The sequence below is a fragment of the Thamnophis elegans genome, chromosome 1, assembly GCF_009769535.1.
Source record: "Thamnophis elegans isolate rThaEle1 chromosome 1, rThaEle1.pri, whole genome shotgun sequence".
In the NCBI taxonomy this organism is placed as follows: domain Eukaryota; kingdom Metazoa; phylum Chordata; class Lepidosauria; order Squamata; family Colubridae; genus Thamnophis; species Thamnophis elegans.
Window position 1 is genome coordinate 138,869,590 of NC_045541.1, and position 26,075 is coordinate 138,895,664.

The following is a 26,075-nucleotide window of genomic DNA, read 5'->3' on the forward strand; positions in this document are numbered from 1 at the left end:
CAGCAGACAATAATAATAGTAATAGAGTAAATGTACAACTGAACATGACCTACTACAATTTAGTTTTTAATCCTTTTATATTCCAAGATGAAGATGCCAACAGCCACATTTCCTACCTCTCGAAGTTCAAGTCTCTGTGCCACAGCCTCCAGACTTTCCTGCCCAGTGCTTTCCACCGATAGCGTGAACTCCACAAACTCATTGTTAAGTAGATGGATACGGGCTACCAAACAGCTCTTGCTAGATACTGTATAGCGTCGAGTTCGTTTCAACTTCAGCCCAAAAGGTAGAGGCATTTCTTCCTTCACTCATTCACAAAAAGCTACAGAAAACCATCAGGCAAATATTTTCTCTTCTATTAAGAGTTTGAGATGATCATCCAGCAGCAGCAGCAGCAGCCATTAAAAAGTGGCAGGTTTTCTTCCAAATTCTGAATAAAGGAAACATCCACAAGGATTCTGAAAGGAAGGGGGAGAAACTGAGTTAATTAAAACAAGACTCGGAGGTATTTTCACATTTTAATAGCTTATAAGACCAATTTACAGCAGCCACATATTATTCACTATGGTATAATTACTTTTTATCTAACATTCCCCAACTACTTAATTAACACCTCCATAAACTTTCCCTAACATCCTTACAAGAAATGTTATTCGTTTCAAACAAATAAGAGAAAAAAGATTAAAGGTAAGACCACATCTCATAAATTCACAGTTTAGATCAAATTTGAACTGAACTCTTCCCACATCATGTTCTTAACAGGTCTCTCACAATTTTTTCTGGGACATAATGTTAATTTTTCTAATAATTAGTTGAGAGATGTAAACATTGTATAACCAAATTTATAACCAATTTTGATAATCAAATCTGAAATTACAGTACGTTTATTTATATAATACTAAAACTTTGAGTCTGTTTGTAACTGGGAAAATTCAGAAGTTGTAGGGCAACAATTACTGAAGCAAGATAATTCAAATGAATTAACTTACAGAATGCCAGGATCTATGACTCCTACAGGAATGAAATTTGGAAAAGTTGTGGCTGCTTCAGTACCACAATGCCAATAGACTACATTTCTCAGAAACTCATAGATTGTTTGGGATAAGGTAAGATGGGAGGGCTATATCCCTGCCTTCTTTCCTGCCTACCTAATCCCTGCATGCAATCAGCTGGTTGGGGTTGGTTGCTTTGGAACTGAGATTGAAATTTGAAATCTCTTTTAATAGCAATGGATGATGAGGGAAGGACAAGGAAGTGATTTGGATGCTGCTGGCAAGATAGGCTGAGGTGGGCCCTTAAGGACAGACCCAGTTGGGGAGCAGGGGTAGTTTTTCTCATGGTTCCCCCAGCAAAGTGGCATACAGTACTTTGGATCACTCAAGGATGAGGAAGAGGTCTGATTTATTATACTCCCTGCCAGCTTCTCACAGGTAACATTAATGGAGAAGCCAGCAGGAAGGTGATAAAAATGGAGAAGCCAGCAGGAAAGTGATAATTGCTAACACTCCCACTCCCTTTTGCCTAGTCATTCGATTTCTCTGTTTAGGTAAGGAAATATCTATGAAAGGATTATCCAATGGGTCACAGGTTGTTTAACAGAAATATAAAACACATCAGTATAAAGCATTTAATATAGTATTGTGGGTTATCGACTTCATGAAGCTTCCAAACTCATATCCCAAAGTATTAGAGAAATGGTGATAAAATTTCCTGTATATTTTCAGTTGAAGAACAAAATTAATACTGTGTAAAACTTATTCAGGTTCACAGACCAAGAAAACAAATGCAAGAAAATAAGCCATTCTCTCAAAAACTTTAAAAAAGCCCATCTGGACTGATGCCCCAACTTTGCATGGTCTCACTATATTAGTACCCTGTTCCTATTGTCCTTACCTGCACATTTTTTAAAAAACATATAGGCCATACTTCTGAAGTATTATAAGAATGATTTCATTCAGTATAATGTGATCATGTGACAACTTTCAAAATCATTCTGGAAAGCCCTGTGCTTTGGAAGGAAGGAGATCTCTGGAGAGCCAGGGATGGAGGTTATGCCTCCGTCCTAGTGCTTCTTGACCTCTCAGCAGCCTTCGATACCATCGACCATGGTATCCTTCTGCGACAGTTACGAGAGGTGGGGGTGGGAGGCACCGTCCTTCGGTGATTCTCCTCCTACCTCTCGGACAGGTCGCAGTCGGTGTTGGTCGGGGGGCAGAGGTCGACCCCTAGGCCCCTGAAATATGGGGTCCCACAGGGTTCGGTCCTGTCCCCCTCCTGTTTAACATCTACATGAAGCTGTTGGGTGAGATCATTCGGCGGCATGGGATAAAATGCCATTAGTATGCGGACGATACCCAGTTGTATCTGTCCGCCCCGTGCCAACTCAGTGAAGCGGTTGATGTGATGTGCCAGTGCCTGGAGGCTGTCAGGGTCTGGATGGGGGTTAACAAGCTTGCGCTCAATCCAGACAAGACCGAGTGGCTGTTGTGTTTCCCTCCCAAAAATTTGGCTAGTATTCCATCACTCAGGCTGGGGGGTGAAATTTTACGCCCCTCAGACAGGGTTTGCAATTTGGGAGTCCTCTTGGACCCACAGCTGACCTTAGAACATCATTTGTCGGCTGTGACCAGGGGGGCATTTGCCCAGGTTCGCCTGGTGCACCAATTGCGTCCCTACCTGAACCGGGAGGCACTCGCAACAGTCACTCATGCCCTCATGACCTCAAGACTGGACTACTGCAATGCGCTCTACATGGGGCAGCCCTTGAAGAGCATTCGGAGACTCCAGCTCGTCCAGAATGCAGCTGCGCGAGCGATTGTGGGTGTACCTCGGTACACCCACATTACACCTATCCTCCGCGAGCTGCACTGGTTACCGATTGGTCTCCGGATACGCTTCAAGGTGCTAGTCGTCACTTACAAAGCCCTTCATGGTATTGGACCTGGGTACTTGAGAGACCGCCTGCTGCCAATTACCTCCCAAAGACCCAATAGATCACACAGATTAGGCCTCCTCCGGGTTCCGTCTACTAGCCAATGTCATCTGGCTACTACCCGGGGGAGGGCCTTCTCTGTGGCGACTCCGGCCCTTTGGAATGAGCTCCCCGCAGAGATTCAGACCCTCACCTCTTTCCAGGCCTTCCAAAAAGCCGTTAAAACCTGGCTGTGTCAGCAGGCCTGTGGTCGATGAGTTCCCTTCCTCTCTCAAATCGTGTGGCTGTTGGTCGTTTTAAATTCCCTGTACTTTTTTTGCTGTAGTTCTTGTATTTCCCTTCCCCTCCTTTGGGTTTGTGCGCCGCCCTGAGTCCCGCTGGGAATAGGGCGGCATATAAATAAAATGAACCTTGAACCTTCTTGCCTGTATTTTATGCACTGTATATGTAATGTACATTTGGTTTAAAAAGCAAGAAATAAACCAAAATGTTTATTATATGAAGTAGGCTAAATGGAAACTCCCATCGATCCCAACTTCTAAGGACATTTATTATTTCTATAAATATTTCATGGTGGTCAATTAATTTATTTATTTAAAGCCTTTTATATATCTGCCCAACTCAACATGATTCTGGATGGTATACAAAAATCATCAGCAAACACAAAGGCAGCATGTACATTAAAAGATACCTGCTGAAACAATAAAATGGTGACCATGACTATAATTTGCTATAATTTATTTTGGCTTATTCAGCTATTGCAGCCACCTCTATCAGGATATTGTTCCAAAAAGCAGGGATCTTCAGCAGAGGCCACTAAAAAGGCATGCTTTCAAATTTTCAAACAATTACATTGTTTCATTGATTCTTTCTCTCAATAGAAAGTGGAATAGATTTGAATATTCTGTCCTAGGTTTACAGTTACTCAGCCTTCTTCTCCAATATAAACTGCTTATGGTGAAAAAGAGACTATGATACTTATCAACATTCTCTGGTTTTCAGAAGATTTTCACTAGGGCCAAGAAATCTGCAATCAGTTTGAATGATCAGGAAGTGCCTGTATTTCCTAAAAGAGGTACAGTATTATAATGGTTTTCTCATTTCCCTAGGGCCGTTCCAGTTATGAGGATGGGAAAGGGTACAGAAAGGCTGAACCTAAGACTCTGCTTCATGGGGTTTCTTACAGCTTTATCCTCTACTTTAAAAAAAAAATGTCTACATGAAACCATTGAGTGAAGTCACCTTTAGACACTGGGTGAGGCATCACCATTATGCATATCTGCCTTGAATCAGCCAAATAATGTTGTTGAGGTTCTTTTCCTGATGTCCTGTGGGGATCTGGATGAGCAATTTTTGAGACTTCCTGGACCCACAGCTCCTACTGAAAAAGAAGTTCTTCTTGAGCAACAATTGCGCTGTTTTCTGGGTTTGGAGGTTGGACACTACACTCTACACTGACTTGTCCTTGAAGAGAATATGGAATGTACAACTAGTCCAAAATGCAATAAGGCAGGCAGTTTTGGGAGTTTCAAAATATTCTCATGTACTACTCTGTTCTCTGAGCTGCAGTGGCTCCCAGAAGGCTTCTGTGTGCAGTTTTAGGAGCTGATGATCATCCATAAAGCCCTACAGAGGAGGGGACCATATTATTTGTGGGACTGCTTGTTTCAATGATCTCTGCTCATACCACCAAAACTAGCAAAGTGGGAACGCTCCAGAATTCGTCTATTCAGCAGTGACATATTATGAGACCTAGGAATCATGTTTTCTGTGCCATAGCACCTGCCCTTTGAACTATTAGATATTGAGAATGGTCTTGACTCTGTTGGTCTTTCATAAGGCACTAGAGACCTAACTGTTGTCCCAGGTTTGGGATTGGAAGATTAAGCAGGGTTTAGAATTTGTGAGTTCCAGTCTTTGGACTAGACATGGAACGTTTTTAGTCCTTACACACTGTTTATTCTGGGTATTCATTTTATGTTGTGTTCTTATTTTGTTTTTACCATTCAGAGTCACTGTGAAGTGCGCAACTATATGAATTGTTTAAATCGATCAAGAAAAATATATTCAGCTGAAGTTTAGTAAGGTCACTATCAAGAAAGCCCAGTTTCTTAACTAGGTAAGCAAAAATAAGTAGAATAAAGTTTGGGAGCTTTATTGTATCTTAAGAGACCCTATACCATGTCAGACAAGTGGTTGTCCATAGTCCATAGTTAAAAACCTCCAGTGATGGAGCATCCACAACTTCCAAAGGCAAGCTGTTCCACTGATTAATTGCTCTGTCAGGAAATTTCTTTTTATTTCCAGGTTGTTCTCTTCTTGATTAGTTTTCATCTGTTGCTTCTTTTTCTGCCTTCAAGTGCTTTGGAAAATAGGTTGACCCTCTCTTCTTTGCGGCAACCCCTTAGATATTGGAAAACTGCTAGTCCCTTCTTTTCATTAAACAAACATACCTAATTCCTGCAAACATTCTGCATATGTTTTAGCCTCCAGGCCACTAATCATCTTTCTAGCTCTTCTCTTACTTGGAAAAAGATGGTCTTGCAACAGTTATTCATGTTTAATTCCTCAACTGAATTATTACAATGCATTAAAAGAGGCTGGTTTTGAATATTCTCCAGAAACTTGGTTCAAAGTAGAGCAGCTTACGTGCTCACTGAGATTGGGTGATATGCATCTATTATGCCAGTACTTCGCCATCTATGCTGCTTGCCAGTTTGTTCTGAGCCCAATTCAAAGTGCTGTTTTTCATCTTTAAAACCATAAAAGGCTTAAGACTAGAGTATCCGAAGGAGCACTTTCTCCCATATGTAGCTACCTGAACCTTAAGATCTTCTAATGAGGTCTTTTTTCATATACCACCACCAAGGAAGGTGAGATGAGCTTCTACCAAAGAAAGCATTTTTGTGATGTCACCCTATTTATGGAATACCTTCCCCAAAGAAGTTTGATTAGTGCCACATTAGTAGTCTTTTCAACTGAATACATTTTCATTTTTCCAAGCCTTTTAATCATATTTATATTGCTTCAGATTTTGACAACTGCCTTTCCATGGCCTTAGTATGATGGTTTTATTTCTATTTTTATTTGCATATGTTTCAATTTGTTTTCTTTGTGTGTGTGTTATTGTAAACTGCATAGAGAACTTCAGTAATAAATAAACACTCGGGAAATCTTGTATTAGAAAGATTTATTATAAATCTTTACTAGCACCAATCTATAATGAAAATCATAGCAATATTGGCAATAGATGAATATGTTGCACATATTTCAATAATGAAACTACACAGAAGAATACACCATTAATTCTGCATGTTCCTCGAGATTACAACATAAAGAATATTCACACTAAGACATTGTTCAATGTGGTTCATAGTTAATTCTATGCAAAATATAATGTCTTCAATAAGGAATTGACTGCACTCAAAAGAATCACTAAGCCATAACATGTTTATTATAAACTATAAGACTACACACACACACCTGAAACAACATAGCACATAAAAACCCAAAAAAATATTTCCATAAAGCAACACCTCCCTCACATCCAACAAACAATTTTTGTGAGGTTCAACCACATACTACTTAATACTTATGGGACAAGCCAGGTCTTTAAGGCTTATTGGAAGGCTCGGGGCTTTCTGATTCTGAGGCAGAAGGGTGTTGCAAAGGGCAGGGGCCACTACTGAGAAGATATCTTACCTAAATCCCATTAGATGCAACATGTTTTTTTATGTATAATCTTTTTATAATGTGCGTACACACAAAGGTCCAACTTTTGTAGGCCAGAGATCTCACCTGATCTTTGATGCTATGTCAGAGGCCATACTCTCAAAAGTACTGATGGACAAAATTAAATTAAATGTATATATAATTGCATTAAGTATTTATTAATAATATTGATTATAATTGAATCTTTATTAAAATAAGTAAATGTTATTATTATCCAATGTATGTTCATTTTTACTCCTAACATAAAAGAGATCCCTGTGTGTGTGTCATATCCAAGCTTTTGGGAGGGCCCAATTGTGCACCTCTAGGCTAAACTGTTCAGGTTAATGGGTTGTAATTATATTATATTACATACATAAGTTATATTACTGTTCTGGTGATGTAAATAAGTTACATTATACCTAGTGTGATATATGAACCTTAACTATTAATGTTATGCTAAATCTGAAATCATAATATAGAAATTGGATTTTATTCATGAAGTAGTAACATGTACTACTATGTTACTTCTGTAATTCACAACTCATTCAATCCAGGGCAACTATATTTATGACTATTATAAAGCAAGATTATTTTAAGGAAGTGACATTTAGTGTTTTTAACCATGGGGCATATTTGCAACTATCACACCTTTCCTTATAGTATTCATGAGAGAAAGTTTTTTTTTTAATTTAAAAAGAGATTCAAGTAGAAAATATAGTTGAAGTTGAAAACTCTTCAGACAACAAGTTGGACTGCTCATGAGTACTTCAATGACATCATCAGAATGAATCTCACATCTGATTAACAGGTCATGATGAACTTTTTTCAGTTGCATTCATGGAATTATCTAGGTCTCATTGAGCAGTCCAACTTGTTTGTTTACTGTAGTCTGTTGAAGACAGTTTGCTACTACACTGCTGAATCTCAATGCTAATGCTATTATTAGGGAATGTTACATTTTTTATCTCATTAAAGGCAATTTTAATAGTTTTTTTACAATTTATACCTCTGTTTACTTCTTATTCAAGCAAGGCATGAATCCATTCCAGAATAACTCACAGCACAGCCAACTATCAGTAGCTCCAATACTGACCTTAGAAGTATTACAATTGAATGTATAAATGATAGTCCTCCGACTCTGTTCCTATTACTATATTAAAAAACACACGATGTTCATATTTAAACTTCTGTCATTCCCCATCATATTCATTTTCAACCTTAGTACAGCACAAACTATATATTCTGCATAGATGCAAGTACCATATTGCAACATACAAGTTTTCATTATATATTGAATAAGTTGTCTTAGAAATATGCTTGAAGTTTGACATTTCATCACACTACTCTAATCACAGGAACAATTATTAATGCATGAAATTCTATGGTTTCTTCAATTATTCCTTATACCATATTACATATTCCAACAAATACTTATAGCTCTAATGTTCTCATTTAGAAACATTAAGCACATGCTTAAGCCTATAGTTGTAGCCATGTTTAATATGATACTAAGATCTATTTTAAATTAATGGGACTCATTTTTGAATGAATATGGACAAGATCAGTCTTCACTGCTCTTTCACTGAATTCAATGAATTACCATACAACACTTACTTGTGGCTGGATTGTGTGCCATGTTTCATTTTCTATTGGATTCACTCTTTATTAGACTAATGTTTTCGTATGAACATATCAACATTTGACTTAGAAATATTTTTAAAATGTTAATTTTCCTGTTAACAAATCCTATTTTTACACTTCAGAAAAATCAGAGGACCGAAACATTTTAAAATGTATCTTCCTAATCTTTGTAATTTTCCAAAAATGAGCCACAGAGAATGCAGTTATATTACAGCAAGTCAATTAGAAAATGCCAGCGGATGGGTGGAGAAAGTATCATGCTTCAATCCTATTCAACAAGTTTCCAAGCTAGCCAAGCACAATTCTTGCTAACACAGCACAACCAGTTTTGTTTAGCAGCTGTTATTTTCTGCTACCAGCTGCTGTCATGTTAGACCTCGCCATATTCGCCTATTACAAATACTCTCCATTCTGCATAGTTAGGATACACAGACTAGTAAATCCAATGAAATGTGTTGAAATCATAGCAGTCTTAGAACTCTTTACAAGAATCTATTTTATCCTATTTTTAATATGCAAAGTATAACCAGCAACATTTCCCATATAACTTATTTTCAGATTGGATTGCATAAGGATTCTATACAATAATAAAACAAGTGGGAAGTATCATATATGAACAGAAAAATGATGAATCTCCCTTCTTCAGTTTAGATATTTTTCTTTCAAAAATAAAGGGCAGAATTATGTTAAATGTTCATTTCACTACAATACATTTAAAGCAAAAGAAGAAGAGAAAATGTTAATGTTATTTTGTTAAGAATAGGATGTGCCAATGTGGAAGATGGTCTCAAACCATTTTAATCTTAATCCACAAATCAAATGCACCCTATAAAACACTGAAGATTCGTTTTTTCCCTCTCACTGGTGCTTAGCATTAGAATTAATAAGAGACCACTGGGAATACAAAGCACTAAAACTGCCTAGGAAAATCTCTGCATACATAATTCAGGTTAGTTTACTACACAAAGATGCTTCATATCTTTTCTGTCTTTTGTGAGATATTATGCAGATGAAGAGACAAACTTATTTTGGAAAAGATGTTACATCGTTTAGTCGGACTCAACCAGATAGAGATTAAAAGGAGTAACAGGGAGGGGAAAAAGAAAAAGGTAAGTGAAAAAAAGTTAAGCAGCTTTAATTTACTTACAGAGCATGTCTCGAACCACTTTGCCATCCAAGACTGATTTTACTGTGAAATAACCTCCTTTCCCCGCCCTCTCCTAATTATGTCAAGGAGAGAAGCCACTTGCCATTTATTCTTTACGGCAACCTTTCCGGAGTCTGAATGGGGACTTTTCCAAAGAGATTACGAATCCTACTTTGGAAACGTTACCATCTTAAAATAAAACATCCAAAGGCAATTCCCACCCCGTATTATCCTTTGCCCAGCACCACCGTCGCCATCGGTTGGCTCACTTTACCTGTTGCGAAAACCCAAGGCAACCAAAAGAAAAAGGTGGTCTCCTTTAGCTGCAAAATCCCGACAGCAGCCCCGAGAGCGCTTCAGACGAAGCCATTTCACGGGTTATTCCTTCGGGAAGGGGGAAGGGAAGGAAGGAAGGTCCTGTCTAAAGCGAGCCGCCTTCGGTATGATCCTCTCAGGCGCTCAGAGTGCGAACGTGCCTCACTTCCTGCCTCTCAACAACAACAACACCCCAAAATTGAGTCAGGATATCATTCCACTCGGCGAAAAGTTAGGGAGGAGGAGGTAGAATCAACGCGGGCCGCCCCCTTCGCCAGCCAGCTTCTCTTGACAGAGGAAGGCTGCGGGGAGCACAAGGAGAGCTTTCCTCCGAGCGCTCAAGGTTTCCCCTCCCCCTCCTGTCTCTTTTCCTCTGCCTCCCCCCCCGCTCCCCCCCGCCGTCCTGTTCTTCCTCGTTCCCCTTTTGGAGGCGTTCCTATTGGCTCCAGCCATGCGGAAGGATACGGCGTGGTCATTAAAAGTACAGCCCTCTGTGTTTGAAGACCCATTACCTCAGAGGTATGGAATGCTCGGCAGGGGGAATGTCAGCAATGGGACAGCTGCTGCCGCTGCCCTGGCTGGAAGGAGCGGAGGCGGAGGCGGGGAGCTGGCAAGGCACGAACGGGAGATGCCGAAGGCACACGTCCGTCCTTAACTTGCCATGCCTTTTCGTCGCCTTCGCCCGCTACAGAAAGAAACAAAAGCCTTTTTTTTGCTCGTGCCCCATGAATTGTCTCCGTTTTTACCCGGCTGTCTAAATCCCTCTAACGTCCAGAGCGGCGTTGCGCGAGTAAAAAACAACAACGATGAATAACAAACTACAGACGTGATTGGCGCCTCTTAATATATGGTTCTTTGCTAGCTTCTATTCAGGCAACTGACAAGTTTCATAGACAAACTTACCCTCTGATCATCTCCTGAATTACATCTGAAGAAAACTTCAGGCATGGCAGAGTTATTCCTGGGTCTTCTGTTTCTCATTTTTCTGTGAGCGCTTATATAGGGTGGTGTTACTGATCTAAGAAAGCACATCATCCAGCCATGCCTGATCAATGCCCATCTGATTTCCAAAAAGGATGATCTTCCAAAGGGCAGGTGCAATAGATTCTGCTGAAACCCCCTAGTTGATACATGGGATTTGGAGTATGCCCTTCCTATTTGACTAGAAAGAATGGGTTGTTGTTGTTAGTTGTGAAGTCGTGTCCGACCCATAGGGACCCCATGGACAACGTTCCTCCAGGCCTTCCTGTCCTCTATAATCCCCTGGAGTCCATTTAAGCTTATGCCTAATGCTTTAGTAACTCCAGCCAGCCACCTCATTCTCTGTCATCCCATTCTTCTTTTGCCCTCAATCGTTCCCAGCATTAGGCTCATCTCCAGTGAGTCCTTCCTTCTTATTAGGTGGCCAAAGTATTTGAGTTTCATCTTCAGGATGTGGCCTTCTAAAGAGCAGCCAGGGTAGAGGATGGGTAGAAACAAAATAAAGTGTCAGTCAGTCCTTGATGCCCCTTCATTATTATATTTATTTCATGTGATGTGCTTTTCCTACTTCTGTGAAGATGTGCAGTGGAGTATAATTGGTATGCTTATCATTTTTGACCAGCATTTGGCTAACTAGATGCTCTAAAGCCCTTGCAAGCAGGAGCTGGAGACCTATCCCTTACCCACCCCCAATTGTTCCTTTGAAAGCTGGTATTTGGAAGCATGCTGCTCCTAATGGAGACCTATTCTTCAATTCCCTTTTAAAGCCACGTGACTTACCAGCCATGACTACATTTTGCGGCAATGAATTCTTAAGTTAATTATGCATTACAAGAGGAATTGTTTTAATTATTGTATATCACCTTCTAATCAGCTTCACTGAATGTTTCTTGATCATAGCCTTTCAAGAGAAGGGAAAACTTTTTTTTGTGGACTTGCATTGTCATGCTGATTATCCAAAGCCTCCTAGCTGTATCAGTCTACACATGGGAGGATGCTGGCAACAGTATGTTGGCTTGAAAAGCACTCTCTGAATTAGAAATTCTAGCTTAAAGAGCACACGGTCAGCATGAATGGGAGAGCAATAGATTTGGTTGTTCTTGTGATAATACTCAAGATATAGCCAAACCAACTGGCATTATCCTAATGATTATCCGGGTAGACCAGAACTATAAATAGTATTCTGGATGTGACATAACATTGATACAAGGACATTGCAAAATTGGTAGTTTTATTTTCAATCTTTTTTGTGATGCATAGATACAGCCATTTTTATACAGCTGCTGTACTCTAGGTTGACATCTTCAGGGAATTCTCTTATGAGCCATTCTGCTATAAGGGATAAGGGGCAAAAGTACCAAGGTGATTGCAGGGGGAGAAGCTGGAAGTCAAGAGCCAAGAAAAGGAAGGGAGGCAAGTTTTCATCAATAGGAACATTTTGATTATCTGCTTTCAAATCAATCTTGGCTCTTAGTAATCACATAGATTTTCTCCATGATGATCTGTCCCTGACTGGATTTTCCAGCAATGCAGCCATCACTACTGCATCCACTTTATTGCTGATGATTCTCTTCTCTTTCCTGCCATTTTTCCCAGTGTTAGAACCTACTCCAGAGAACTAGGACTTTACATAATGTATCTGAAATATAATTTCAGCTAGGTTATTGTGCCTTGATGAAGAACTCTGGATTGATTTGTTCATGATCCATTTGTTGATTTTCTTGGCTGATTTCTCAGAAGTCTTCTCCAATATCAAATTACAAAAATGCCAATACTCTTTTCTAGCTTGTTTCTCTAAAGTCCAATGTTTGCTTCCACAGAACATTACAGGAAATTCTATTGCCTGAACTAATCTGATCTTTGTAAGTATAGTGGTATCATAGCATCTGAATATATTTTCCAAGGACTTCATGGCTACTGGTGCTAGATTAATGTTTTTCTTGACTGCCTATTCCTTTACCATTGATAGTTGAGCTTAAAAGGCAGAAATTATCTATTTAAAATATCTTTATTTGAATTCTAAGACTACCTGTTGTCATTAGTTTCCTCTTCTTTATATTTAATAGAATAACATTTAATGTAGTCCCATTTTGTTCACAATTCTCCTTTACTTTCATTGTTACAGCTTGCAGATTCTTTGCATTTTTGGCTATCAAAGTAGTGTCATCAGCGTAGCACAGATTGTTGATGGTTCTTCCTGTAATTTTAATACCACACTCACCTCATTCCAATCTAGCTTATTTTAATATATAGTCACCACATACATTGGATACATAAGGGGAGAATACATAGCTTTTTTCTCACTCTTTTGCCAGCTAGAGTCAGTCTGTTACACCATGTTCTGTACATATTGTGGCTTACTGACCTGTATATAAGTTTCACATAAAGACAATGAGATATACTGGGATTCCTGTTTTTCTACAGTATTCACATTCCACAGCTTGATGTGATCAACACAATCAAAGCCCTTTTTATAATTAGTGAAACATATAATGATTTGGTTTTCTTTTGTGCTTTTAATTCAATCCACAAATTCCAAAAATCTGATTTTCAATTCCAAGCATCATAATTTAACAGCATTGGTCTAATTAATTCAGAAGTATCATATCACTTCCTCCTGTCTGAGATACAGAAAAGATGGCAAAGATAATATTTTGTATTTATCAAAATCTCCAAGTTTCCTGCTGTTTTACAAACAGTAGCAAAGATAAGTTGCTCCTAAGGGACAATACTATGGGAAGCAAATTTAATTCCCCTCCAGGAAGAAGAAAACAAGTAGGAGATGAAGCCACTATTTAAATTGGAATAATACAAGCTTTTGATAGGGAAAATGCAAGTATATTTAATGTGTGATAAATGTGCAGATAATGCAAATTTATATGAGTGTTTTTTCCATTTCTCTTTGTGAAATATAGGACTACTCTACCCAGTTTACTCTCTACTGCAACTCAACTATAGACATATATCTGTCCAAAACATTCAACAGTGAATACCAATGTAAACACCACCATTAACTTAGAAAATACTCAATCCTTCTTTGGGAATATTTTCAGACCTGTGTTACTTAACCATCCAATAATTTATCTGGCTATTTCACTGTTTCTATTAATCTAAGATTTTTTAAATATAAAAATGTAATTTTTATATTTTAAAAATCTTAGATTAATAGCAAAAATGGCCTGAGAGAAAAAAAGATTTTTTTTCTCTCAGGCCACCATGCTGACCACCTAATTCTTACAGTGCTATCTAATGTCTATGCATATACAATCAAGTATGGTTGTAGCATTATTATTTATCCGTATTATCCTTCTTACTCCCCTCTCTTATTGATATTATTATGATTATCATTATTCTGTCGCTTTGCATCAGAAATGATATGCAGCAGGTTCTGACCAGTTCTGGAGAACCGGTAGTGGAAATTTTGAGTAGTTCAGAGAACCGATAAATACCACCTCTGACTGGCCCTGCTCCCATCTATTCTCTGCCTCCAGAGTCCCAGCTGATTGGGAGGGAATGGGGATTTTGCAATAACCTTCCTCTGGAGTGGGGAGGGAATGGAGACTTTACAATATCCTTCCCCTGCCACGCCCACCAAATCACACCCCGCCCACCAAGCCATGCCCACAGAACTGGTGGTAAAAATTTTTGAATCCCACCACTGCTTTGCATGTATATTTAAAGCTTCTGCATCAGAGACAAATTCCTTGTGTGTCTAACCACACTTGGCCAAATAAAGTATTCAATTCAATAATGCTTCAATGCTATTTTATACTTATTTGCTAGTTGTTGTGCTAGTTGTTGTTCTTGTTTTGGTAAGTTTTCCACATGCTATAATAAATATTTTTATCTTTTACAGTTTTTCTTGGCTCTCCATGTAAATATCTCATTAAAGTAGCTAATACCATTGTTAATCCGTGGTACATGCTCTAGCCAATCTTTTCTTTTTATAGTTTTAAATAATCTCCCAGCATTTTAAAATGATTTAAACCCCAATGTTTCTTTCAGGAGCTACAACAGCATATTTATATTATGTTATGTGCAATTAAGATAGAGATGATTTTTTATATCAGATACAAAAAAACATTTACTGTGACCTGATACATTTCAACCTATTTTTCCTTCCATGACTATAAAGTTTAGAGATTGAAGGAACCAGCATAGGGGGCAAGCGTCTGACTAAAAATGATCATGCACACTGAACTTGTGTATATTTACTCAGGATTAAGTCCAATTAAAGCCAGTTTGGTGTAGTGGTTATGGTCTCTTGATTTCAAGCCCAGCATCTTTAATTGCTACACCAACTGCTCTAACAGTAATTAGTTCAATTAGACCCATACATAAAGCTACTCCTGCCATAGACCCAAAGCCAGCTGATTGGGACTGGGTCAGTTAAAATCTTCCTTGGCCCTAGAAAGGAGGCAATGGCAAACTATTCCAAAAATCTTGCAAAGAAAATTGCAGGAACTTCTCTAGGCAGTCCCTGGGGAATTGAAAGGACAAAAAAGAAAAGAAAAATAAGTCAATTAAATTTAATAAGATTTACTTCCCAATTTTCTGGGAAATAGACAACTGGCTAAGTAAGTGACATAATCTTATATTAACTGTATGAACCAGAGCAAATAATTGATAAAAACAGATTCCTGTTCAGTTTCTAAAGCTCTGGTTTCATCTCTTTGTCATTTTCCATCTGTAATGGGAAAGACCTCAAATTTCTTCTTTCTGGCAATGCTGAATTAATTCAGCATTGTTGGAGTCAAGCTGCTATAACAGGATTGAATGGGGTCAATAGTTCATAAAAAAAGAGAACCTTATTCTTTGTTTTTCTCTAAATTAATATCTGATGGCAGCGCTGGCCATTTGTGGCCAATTGAAAGCAAGAAACTGAGGAATGAAAAAAAAAGGTTAAGCCCTTCCTTTATTTTTATTCTTTATACATCCCATTCACCTTCTGGAAGTATTTTTTTTTCTTTGCTCAAACAGGTTGACAAAGTAGACATTTAGTATGTACTTTGGTTTTCAGTTATTTCTGCTATGTGCATAGTGAGACATATCATGGGTTATCATGCAAACAGTGACTTGGACCCAAAATTAAAAAAATATTTGTGAAATTTAAGCTTTCTGTCCTTCCTTCTCAATGTAATCCCATATATACCAAAAGTTGTTTTCTGGAGCCACTGTAAAATCTAGAATACAGTCTAGACTGTGATGGCGAATCTAAGGCATGTGTGCCAGAGATGGCACACAGAACGCTGTCTGTGGGCACACGTGCCATCGCCCCAACTCAGCCAGCTGGTTGTCGGATTTCTGGCGCTCTGGCGCACATGCACATACCTTCCATTTGGGTACTCTGTGCCTAAAAGGTTCACCATCACTGGTCTAAGACGTGGGCATTTTACAGCCCATGGGCCACATATGACCTTTGGCTCTTTTTGTCCAGCTCCCCACTGCTGATGCCCTCCACAACAGTCCTAGTTTCTCATGTGGTCCCTTGGGAAAGTTAATTGCCCATCCCTGATATAGTCTGTAAAAGAGATGAGGGAAAGGGGCCATATAGTTGGGAACTAGAAAAAGTTAGGCAATTTCTCAATCATCAATTTTATCCATCAAGAAAGTGCATAAGCGATGTTGCATTTATGTAACTCTATGAAGCCTAATGTAAATAATAGTGCCCTTTGTAGGATCAAAGAATACAGAAAACTATGTAGTGAAATGTAGTAATTAAAAATTAATGTGAAAGGTGCTTTGGAAAAAAATCAAATATAAACTGAAGAGGCAGACATCGTTTTCACTCATCAAAGAGAAGACTATGTACATTTGCAGTCATTACCTTAGAAAGTTGGAACGTTTAGCAGCAAGAATGTCAGCAATGGAACAGCTGCTGCTTTGGCTAAAAGGCCATTGCAGAAATATATATGAGGTTTACAATAAATAACAGCTGATCAGTTTTTTTTTATTATGCTAAGCTTTTCTGATTCAGAAAAGGAAAGTCAGACTTTCCAAATGCATTGGTTTTATTTTTACAGTTCTCAGAAATATTTTAATCTTCTCCTTACATTATGTTTTACTGTCAATATACTTTAGATGGATCAATGGGTGTATTTTAAAATGTCTGTAATCTGAAGCAAAAATGATTGTAATTTGTCAGCTGATAACAATGTAAAGATATCTAGCTATCCTCTTGCAGATACTTGCAGAGAAATATGAAGAAACACAAATGTAGTCACATTAGGAAAAAAGTCTTTTTATATCAATAATTATGTGCAGAGTATGAAAATGTCTTGAAAATACTGACGGGGACACTTCTAGAAGTCAACATTTCTTTATGATCTGTATCATTGTTACAAGATTATTATACTCAGAATGGATCTTTCGCTCTTTCTGCATTGTTCCTTCCTTAGAATAGTTCTAAGTATTTCAGTGCTTTGTAACCTTTTATGTCTTTGAAAATATCTTTTAGTTTAAATTTCAACCCATTGTTTGCATAACTAAGAATCTGAGTAGTATAATCTATAATCATTCCTGATAAAAAGTTAGAATCATTACTCCACTACTTAAAACTTCTGTATGACTCCTTTGTTCAGTGATAATTTCTGATTTGGCCTTAATAGGTATAACAGAAAACAATGTCTTTATAGACTGCTCTTGTTTTGATTTTCCCTTCACCAAATGTACTAATTGTTCGGTCCTTTCATCTACACTGCATCCTTTTCAGTGATATAACCAATCAAAAAGAAATACCACCTTAGATCACAATAAAATTAATCAAAAAAAGGAAATTATTTGTAACTGTTGTCCATTCATCATAGATAGCAGAGGTACAAACACATTTTAATACAGCCCTATTGTAAGAAAACCTGTGTTGTCACCAGAACTACAAGTTCATAAATAGATTCATTTAGCGACCTTTCGAAGTTATAGTGGCACTTAAAAAAGTTATTTACAACCACTGGAACATCCTTGCAGTCATATCATTTGGGCATTTGGCAACTGGCATCTATTTATGTTAAGGTCATGTGACCACCATATGCAACCTTTCCTGTTGGCTTCTGATAAGCAAAGTCAATGGGGGGAGTTGAATTCATTTAATGACCAAATGATTCACTTAAGAACTGCAGTGATTCACTTAACAATCGTGGCAAAAAGATTGTAAAACTGGATTGATTAAAACCCACCTTGCTGGTCCCAATTGTGATAAATCAAGGACTACCTGTAATACATTTTTTAAATACTCCATAATGAATAGAATTTTTAAGTTGCCACAGGATTTTTTGCTTATTTTAAAATTAGCATCAAATACATTGAAAACACAGTAAACGTTTATAAACATCAAGTGAAAAAGACACACCCTCAAACTGAGTTAAAAATTTCTTTCAAGTGCTCCTACAGAACATTACGGAATGACATGTACAAAAAATGTAAGAAGAAATATAGTTCTCAAACCTGGACAAATTGCATGTTATTAAAAATGGTATTTACAATGGCCCTCAATGTAAAATATTCGTCTCTCTTCTTTTCCTTTGGCAAATGGGCTCCGATCTAACTTACATGACACACCCTTTGTGGCGAATGTTGCCATAACAACCCACTCAAGGTGAATAGCTGCTTGGCTGACAATTGTGCTTTTAATTCACCAGGAGACTTGGACAGGTTGCACAATTAACCCACAAGCCGGCTGCCTCCCCCAGAGAAAAGCATCAGCTTCAGAAAAACTTCTTGTGAAGGACCCGCTAGTAGCAGCGTCGCCTCCGCCGCCTGCTTCCTCAAAGTGGACGCTCCGCTTTGGCTAAGAGTCCAGTGAGGCCCGCAAGGAGGAGCTTTATTTCCTCACTACCGCCACTACCGTCTCACTAGCAAAAGGAGGCGCTGTCGGCGGAGGCCTGTTTGGGTTTTGTCCCGACTCTTTTTCTGCCTCTCCTCTCTGTGTCTGTGTGTTCCAGCTTGTAGCTGGATTGGGGTCGGGCCTAACTGGTTGCGGGAAGAGTAGGGACTGGAAGCCTTTGGCCGTGTCGGTGGCCATGGAAATCGGCACCGAGATTAGCCGGAAGATTCGGGTGAGAAACGCGAACCTCGGCGTGGCAGCATACGGTGATGAGGGCTGCAAGGCAGCGGACCCCTTCCCCCCACAAAGGGAAAGCGGGCGAAGGAAATTTGGAGCGGGGTGAAGCGTTTACCCCTCCCCCACATTTCTTTTTCCGCGTGGGCCTGGACTCCCCCCTCCTTCATTCTCCCCCCCAACCAATGGCAGGGCCGAAAGTTGCTTTGTCCGAAACGGTTGGTGCGCGTGGGTTTCTTTTCGGGGGTTGCCTCCAAGGTTTAATCCAAAGGTGCTTTTTGAAGAGGCAGCTGGACCAGAAAGTCCGGTTGCCTCTTGAAAAAACACCTTTGGGATAACCATAACCGGGATGACTGAGAATCTCCATTGACATTCTCCGAGGTTTAAGCGTCGCCACCCCCTCGCTTCATCCCTAAAAATTGATGGGCGCCACAAGCTGTGTGCTGCTACAAGGTCGATTAAAATACAGTTTTGTACACAAAAATTAAAATAGTAGGAATCTGCCGTTATCTTAAAGCTGTAGTTATCGATTCACGTTGATGCACGTTCATCAATTTTAATTCTATAATCTCCGTTTATATGTAGTCAATGTCTTTCTTAATACACGTATCTATTCTGTCTCCCTGCCCAAATCCCCGGTTATTCCTGCGAGTAATTTGGGGTCAGTCAGTCTTTTTTATTTTAACACAACTCATAGAATGGTTGTGAGGAGGAAGCACTGTGTATCATGTCATTCTCCGGAATGAAAAGTGGTATATCTACCACTACAATCTAATAAATCAATGTGCATCTGTCTAAGAAGACAGCATTTTTGACTTGTCAGTTCACTCAAAGTGAAGGAACTAAAGTAAGTAACATGCAGCACAATCTTAAAGTATGTGGGCTTGAATGTTGTTGTCATAATAGATACAGTTTTGATCCAAATTGCCTGTCCTCAAATTGGGGGAAAAAACTGCAGAAGAGGTGCTCCAGGTAATGAAAGATATGGAACAACTGCACTAGAAAGAAAGAAAAATATTTGGGATCACTTAAAGAATTAGTTTTAAAGATAAGATATACTAGACTTTTTTTCAGCAAAAGGCAAAAAACAGATTTTTAATGTGTTAAAAATTCCAATTTCTGGAATTGTTCTGGTTATAAAACTTTTCAGGACACTGCTTCCTTTTTATTGATATGCTTAGTAAATTTATGGTTGTATGGATCCTGTCCAGGTTATTTTTGTGTACTAAATTATATATTTTTAATTCTTTTTCGTAATATATTACTAAAAAGAAGAGATATACTATTTATAGTGTAAGGAAAGTAATCAAGGACAGTTTTTCTCATAATTACCCTGTATCATCATTCACAACCTTGACTAATGAACAGTTCTTTAGTAAATATTATGAAAAACAATGTATGAAAGTATTGCTTAACTTAGTATGTAATAGAAAATAAAAAGATAATCACCACAAGAAACAGTGTTATCTATAAATTTGGAGTGTTTTGAAAGAGAATACTATGGTCAAATTCATTGAGGAGAGATAAGGCTAGTCAGTGCCCATTAGTATGATTGTGGTTATGTACTTTTAATATCAGAACAGTGGTGAGTTGCAGGCGGTACGCCCCAGTACGGGCGTACTGGAGCCTGCACGGAGCACTGGATACCATTCTGGGACTATACTCCGGAGGGCCCAGCTGCCTGCCTAAGCTCCTTACTGGTCTTTTAAGTCTTCGGCGCTTCCGCACACAGCACATACAGTGCCTGCGTGATGCTCCACTGAGCAGCTGGAATGTTGCAGAGGCGATAAAATGCATGGGTGCGCTGCACGCGTCCATGTGGATGCTGCCAGGCCCATTCCAACTGTACCGGTTGGAACGGGATCTGGAACCCATCACTGTATCAGAAGCAATATGCCTGACAGTATCATTGGCTGGGGAGCACAAGCAGTGAGTATTATATTGCTTGTTGGCTTTTTCAAGGCATGATTGGCAATTTATTGTGAGAACAGAATGTTTGATCAGATGGACTAGTGGTCTGATTTAGGACAGTTTTTAAATTTGTTAAATCTTGTGTTGCTCAACAAGACTGACTTCAGCTTAGGAAAGTGCTCCATCAACCATCTTAATCAAGAATCTATTTCTTCCTAAATAATTTGGAACTTTCTTCATATATTATTCCAGAAAAACTCTTATTTGATGTCAAAATGAAGCCCATTTCACAAATTCTTTCAAATATAAAGGCACAATGGTTTGGGATACATGTTCTGTACTGCACAAGCTTTTCCTTTTTAAACTTCCATGGATTGTGCAAGGAAGTCTGAAGAGGAGCTGTACTCATATGTACTTTAATGTGAATCTAGTTCTTCATTCTACTGTAAAGTGAAATGGCTGTGTGTTCAAGCAAATGAAAGCGCAGATCTTTAGCTCTTGTGCTTGACAGGAAGTTAGAAAAAGAGGGAAGGATATAGAGTATATTGGTCACTGCACAATCTGTGCTCACCTGCTTTTGCTTCTCAGTACTTGTAAAAGTTTGTGAATAGCTTTAAATGTTTATAGGTTTTTAAATTATTTTGTATTTTAATTTTGGATCAAAATACAATTATAAAAAATTTGAATGGATCACCTATGTCTATAAAAATAAATGTATAAAATCTGCTCTTTATTTAAAAAAAATTTGCAAATTGAAAATCCACCCATATTAAGTACTGATTTGTAAAATACTTGTTGATATAAATGTAGCTATGTAGAAAAAATAGTGAAGGCATATATTTCTAGTCAAAATAAAACTTTTGATTTTGTCACATGCCAGAATTTATGTCATAATGCTGTTGTGACAAGAAAAGCTCTATTTCATTTTCTCGAATTACCTAGCATAATGTTGTCTTCTATGCAATTCTTAGTGGTACAGAAATCCTCTTGGCATAGTTACTATAGTAACCTGGAAGCAGGGATCCTTTGATTAGCTTTATTGTTAAAAACAAAATAGTTCATGTAGTGAAACTAAGTTTACTTGGTAAGAAATGGCAAAGGTTTTCTTTGTTTATTTTATGCTCAAACAAATGTGCCTTAAAATCTTGCTCCTTTTGTTCAATTTAATTCCTACAAAGTTACAGGTAACCCTTGAGTCAATTATATTCCTAATTTGAGTATTTGTTGGAGTGAATCATGTAAAATAAACATGAAAACTCCCTGCTTTTGATCCCGCATTCACTAATGTGCAGGTCATTAAGTGCACATGAGGTGTCTCAGGGTGGGGAAGACCATTGTGGTGAGCTAGTAATGGAACAGGCCACCAGCTGAAGATCACCCAAGGCTTCCCCGAATCCACTGAGATACCTCATGCTCCCCACAATTGCTTCCCCCCCCCCATCCTGCCACTCCGGGTCACTTAACCTTGTGAAGATCTAGTGAGCTGTCTCCTCTCCAACTTCTCTGCCGTGCAAGATCATGGCCCCCAGAAACTTCTAGTTTCTGCACAAAATGTTTGCAAGCTCACCGGCTGCTTTGAGATAGAGAAATCGCTCTCATCCGCTCTTTCAGAGAGTGGTGGCCTGAAGTCCATTATTAATATAGTGAATAGCATAGAAATCAGAACACAGGTAGTCTCGTCTTACTACCATAATTGAGCTCAATATTTCTGTTGCTAAACAAAAAGGTATTAAGTGATTTGTGCCCCATTTTATGACCTTTATTGCCGCAGTTGTTAAATGAATCATGCGGTTTTTAAGTGGATCTGGCTTTTTTCATTGATTTTGCTATTGCAAATGGTGATCACACAACCCTGGGACAGCACAACTGCCATAAATACATGCCGATTGGCCAGTACCTAAATTTTGATAATGTGATAATGGGGATGCTGCAGTGGTCATAAGTGTCACTTTTTTCGATGCTGCTGTAACTTTAAACAGTCACTAAATGAATAATTGGAAGTCAAGGACTGTACTTACTACTGTGCTGTAGTATCTGAAAGCATAACTGTGGGTAATTTCTCAAACATTTAATTTAAGTAGGTATGTATCCTGTTTTAGGGATGGAAATTTTTGTCAGGAAAAATATGTCAGTGAGATTCTTTGCATGATTTATTTATTCAATTTCAATAGCCACCATCTAAGTCCACTTGACTCGGATTACTTGACAAAAAGCCTATGTGCAGTCAGTTGAGATTTACTTTTATGTAAGGTGTGCAAGGAGCACGACCCACTTCTCATTTTTAAATCATATAATCCTATGCTGTAGTTGTGTTTTCAGAACAGTTAAAATATATTTAATTAAATGGACGTTTTATTTCTCCTTGAAATATGGCCAAAATATGTGGATTATATAGGTTATGTGCTCTTAGTATTGCAGATTTATGTCTACATAAAGCACATTTTGGGTTGTCTTCTACATGACCAAAGATTCTAGGCAAGACCTACAGAATGGGTAACAATAACAATGCATTTGTCTGCATATTTACTTGCTGGTTAATCCCATTTGTATTTGGTTTATTTGTATGCCGCCCTTCTCCTTGTCCATTGGACAAAGACAGCTGTATAAAATATTCAGAATTTCTAGAAGGGCACATAATATTGCCCTTAGTAACCTTGATTTTAGTAGTTGCTTTTGGCTCTGTAATTGAAGGCAACAGGAAATAACTATAGATTAGCACCTTTCCTATTTACCACCATCACCTCAGTTGGGGCTTCAGTGATGGATGGTGCAAAGAAGTTAAATAAAAAGGAAAGATGTGCAGTTGTCACTAGGATGCTCCATCTTAGTTTAAACTATGGTCTGAATTTGAAAACATAATGCTAAATCTAATTATTCTGTGTCTCAATACAGGAATAAGCAATTTCCCCTGTTTATCCCCCTGGGTTGAAAGTCATAACTTAATTTCTAACTTGCTGACATTCCCCAGAAGGCTTTCTGAAGATGTGATGATATCATTGAAAGGGAAGAGCTGGAAAGTTGTGCTTTTTTATATGTGTGCTCAATTTTAGATTTAGGGATGGGTCTGAGAATCTTCTGCCTTATAAGAGGCCTTTCATTTCCATTACCACCACCCCCGCCCCGAAATTCAGCAGTGTGAACTCAACATATTTCAAGGGTTACAAATGCAAATTCTAGGGAGGGTGGTTGGGGATGCCTACATATCACGATCCACTGTGGATAAGTTATGCACAGGTTCTGAATATTGCATATAGAATTGTTAGGCACAAAGTTAAGGCAAAATTATATTTAACTTCACCCGTCTATATAATCCAAAATAAAAAGTTCTACACTACAGAATGCGAGAGATATTGAGCAATCCAAGGATGAGATCTATACCTGCATTTAGTCATCTGAGTTTTATCTAGGATATTTATTATGTTCGTTGCTGATAATTATATATAATCATTAATCAAGGAGGTTCTCACTTGGCTGTTGGAGCTCTTCAAAACTCAGAAGTTTTGTAGTCTCTCTTGGTATTGGTCTGTTTACTCTAGGACTTGGCCATCAGCTGCTTATATCATAAGCTATATCTCATTTGCAGAACCTTTAACAGATAGATAACAAGTGATGTATTATCTCCTTTGGCAAGTGAGAATCAATTCTGTTTTTAATTTTTCCTTCTCGCCTCATTTCTATGCATCCAGTGTATTTCCTATAGTTCATATAGCCAGCCACTTCAGTGATTTCTGGGTAATACATGCCATACGCTAAAAAAAGTTCATATTTTAAAGCTCGATTTATTAAAGCCTAATTATGATATAATTTGACTATTTTATAATTGGTTTTAATCTTGACACATTTCCTAAATTTTTCCTAACCTTAAGGATACTCCACTGAAATATACTATATCTCCAAAATATTGTGTCAGTTTATAAAATAATCTGATTATCATATGCAATGTAGCAGTCTATGAACATAGGACTCCATTAAAGCTGTTTATTATTACCTTACTCTGCTTTTATAATTTATTATAGTTTAGATCATTATAGGAGCTTAATTTATGCATCATGTTAAGCCAAATCCTAGCAGACTGCATTATATCATAATGTAATGTGTGTAAACTAGGTCAGTATGTTCATTAGATCATCTTTGAGCCAAAAAGGAAAACATTTAATTTAAATGCTACAGCTTTGATGGTATATCTCCGCCTTAAACACATCATTAAAAAAACCACCTATGAATTCTTGCCCTGCCTTGTCATCTTCTATTAGTTTTCCTTGTGCTGAATTTTATATGAGTTTTTCAAGTGAGGAACCTGTTCTCTATAACTGACATACAGTTGGGGTTTTGCATTTTTATAAAAACAAATGAGAAGAAGTGCTTTAAGACTTCACATGAGCATAGTGCATGGTTGCTCTTCATTAAAGCAACTTCTTTTCAGGCTTCAGTGTATGAAAAAAATTGTATGATTTAAGGAGTTTACTCATTAAAGTTAATCCAACTCTAAAACAACTGCAACTTTTGCACTGAAGTCCAAAGAAAACTTGGTATACTTTAATGAATAGCAAAAAGATGCAAGGCCTAGACTAGAGCACATCCGAAAAAATTTTTGGAACATGTATAGCCCTATCACATACTTTATAAAGTTTTTAAAAATGTTTTGCTATTCATGTGATTGCTTGGGGAAAAATAACATTTCGTTTTTGAGATGTTTGAAACAATGTCAGAAAATTGATGGTTTGAAAGTAAGAATTCCTTTGTGTCCCCCCCCTTTTTTTTTTGTCCTGTACATATAGAGTGCTATAAAGGGAAAGCTACAGGAACTAGGAGCTTATGTTGGTAAGTTTGATAGTAATTTTAACTGTAAAAATATACAAAATATTGTATTGATATGTAGGCTGTTTAGTTATTTGCCCAATTTGTATTTTCATCTTCCATAAATCTGTTTTCTAAGACAGCTAGGAAATAATTATAAAAATAGAAAAAAAATGTAAACTACGTTAGCAACATTATTTTCAAAAGGGAGTGTTAGGCACTGAGATGCTAACATTAGCAGTTTTAAAAGCGTAGGAAAACAAAAATTGGGAAGAATTCCAAAGTTGGAATACCATTAAAAAGGTGACACTTGAGAAAGGCTTCAGATAATGGTCTTGTTTGGCAGACAGATTCATCTTGAAAAAAAGGGGTCCAATTGTTATTTGAAGAGCAATTTTTTAATAATAATTGTTAAAATTTACAATACAAAGTTAAAATACTAATACGAACTAATAAAAATATAAAAAATAAAAGAAAAAAAGTGCAGATAGGAAAAAGAAAATAAAGGATACCATGTTTCCCCGAAAATAAGACAGGGTCTTATTTTCTTTTGCCCCATGAAATATGGCCTTGGGCTTATTATA

General features: G+C 37.9%; 2 protein-coding genes across 4 annotated transcripts in view; one reads left to right on the forward strand and one right to left on the reverse strand.

Annotated features, from left to right (window-relative positions):
* The window catches only part of PTPN21 (protein tyrosine phosphatase non-receptor type 21), a 53,746-nt gene extending 43,560 nt beyond the window's left edge, over positions 1–10,186 (reverse strand). The window contains exons 1-2 of one of the 2 annotated variants that reach the window (XM_032232735.1): positions 9,709–10,186; positions 117–458 (exon numbers count right to left, since the gene is read on the reverse strand). In XM_032232735.1, the coding sequence (XP_032088626.1) occupies positions 117–296 (180 nt within the window). In that variant the 5' untranslated portion in view covers positions 297–458; positions 9,709–10,186. The remainder of the gene's footprint in view (positions 1–116; positions 459–9,708) is intronic. The other variant, XM_032232727.1, reaches the window with a different exon arrangement.
* Positions 10,187–18,631: 8,445 nt separating this feature from the next.
* The window catches only part of ZC3H14 (zinc finger CCCH-type containing 14), a 40,015-nt gene continuing 32,571 nt past the window's right edge, over positions 18,632–26,075 (forward strand). For both annotated transcript variants that reach the window (XM_032232747.1, XM_032232753.1), the window contains exons 1-2: positions 18,632–18,781; positions 25,473–25,515. In XM_032232747.1, coding sequence (XP_032088638.1) covers positions 18,746–18,781; positions 25,473–25,515 — 79 coding nt within the window. In that variant the 5' untranslated portion in view covers positions 18,632–18,745. The remainder of the gene's footprint in view (positions 18,782–25,472; positions 25,516–26,075) is intronic.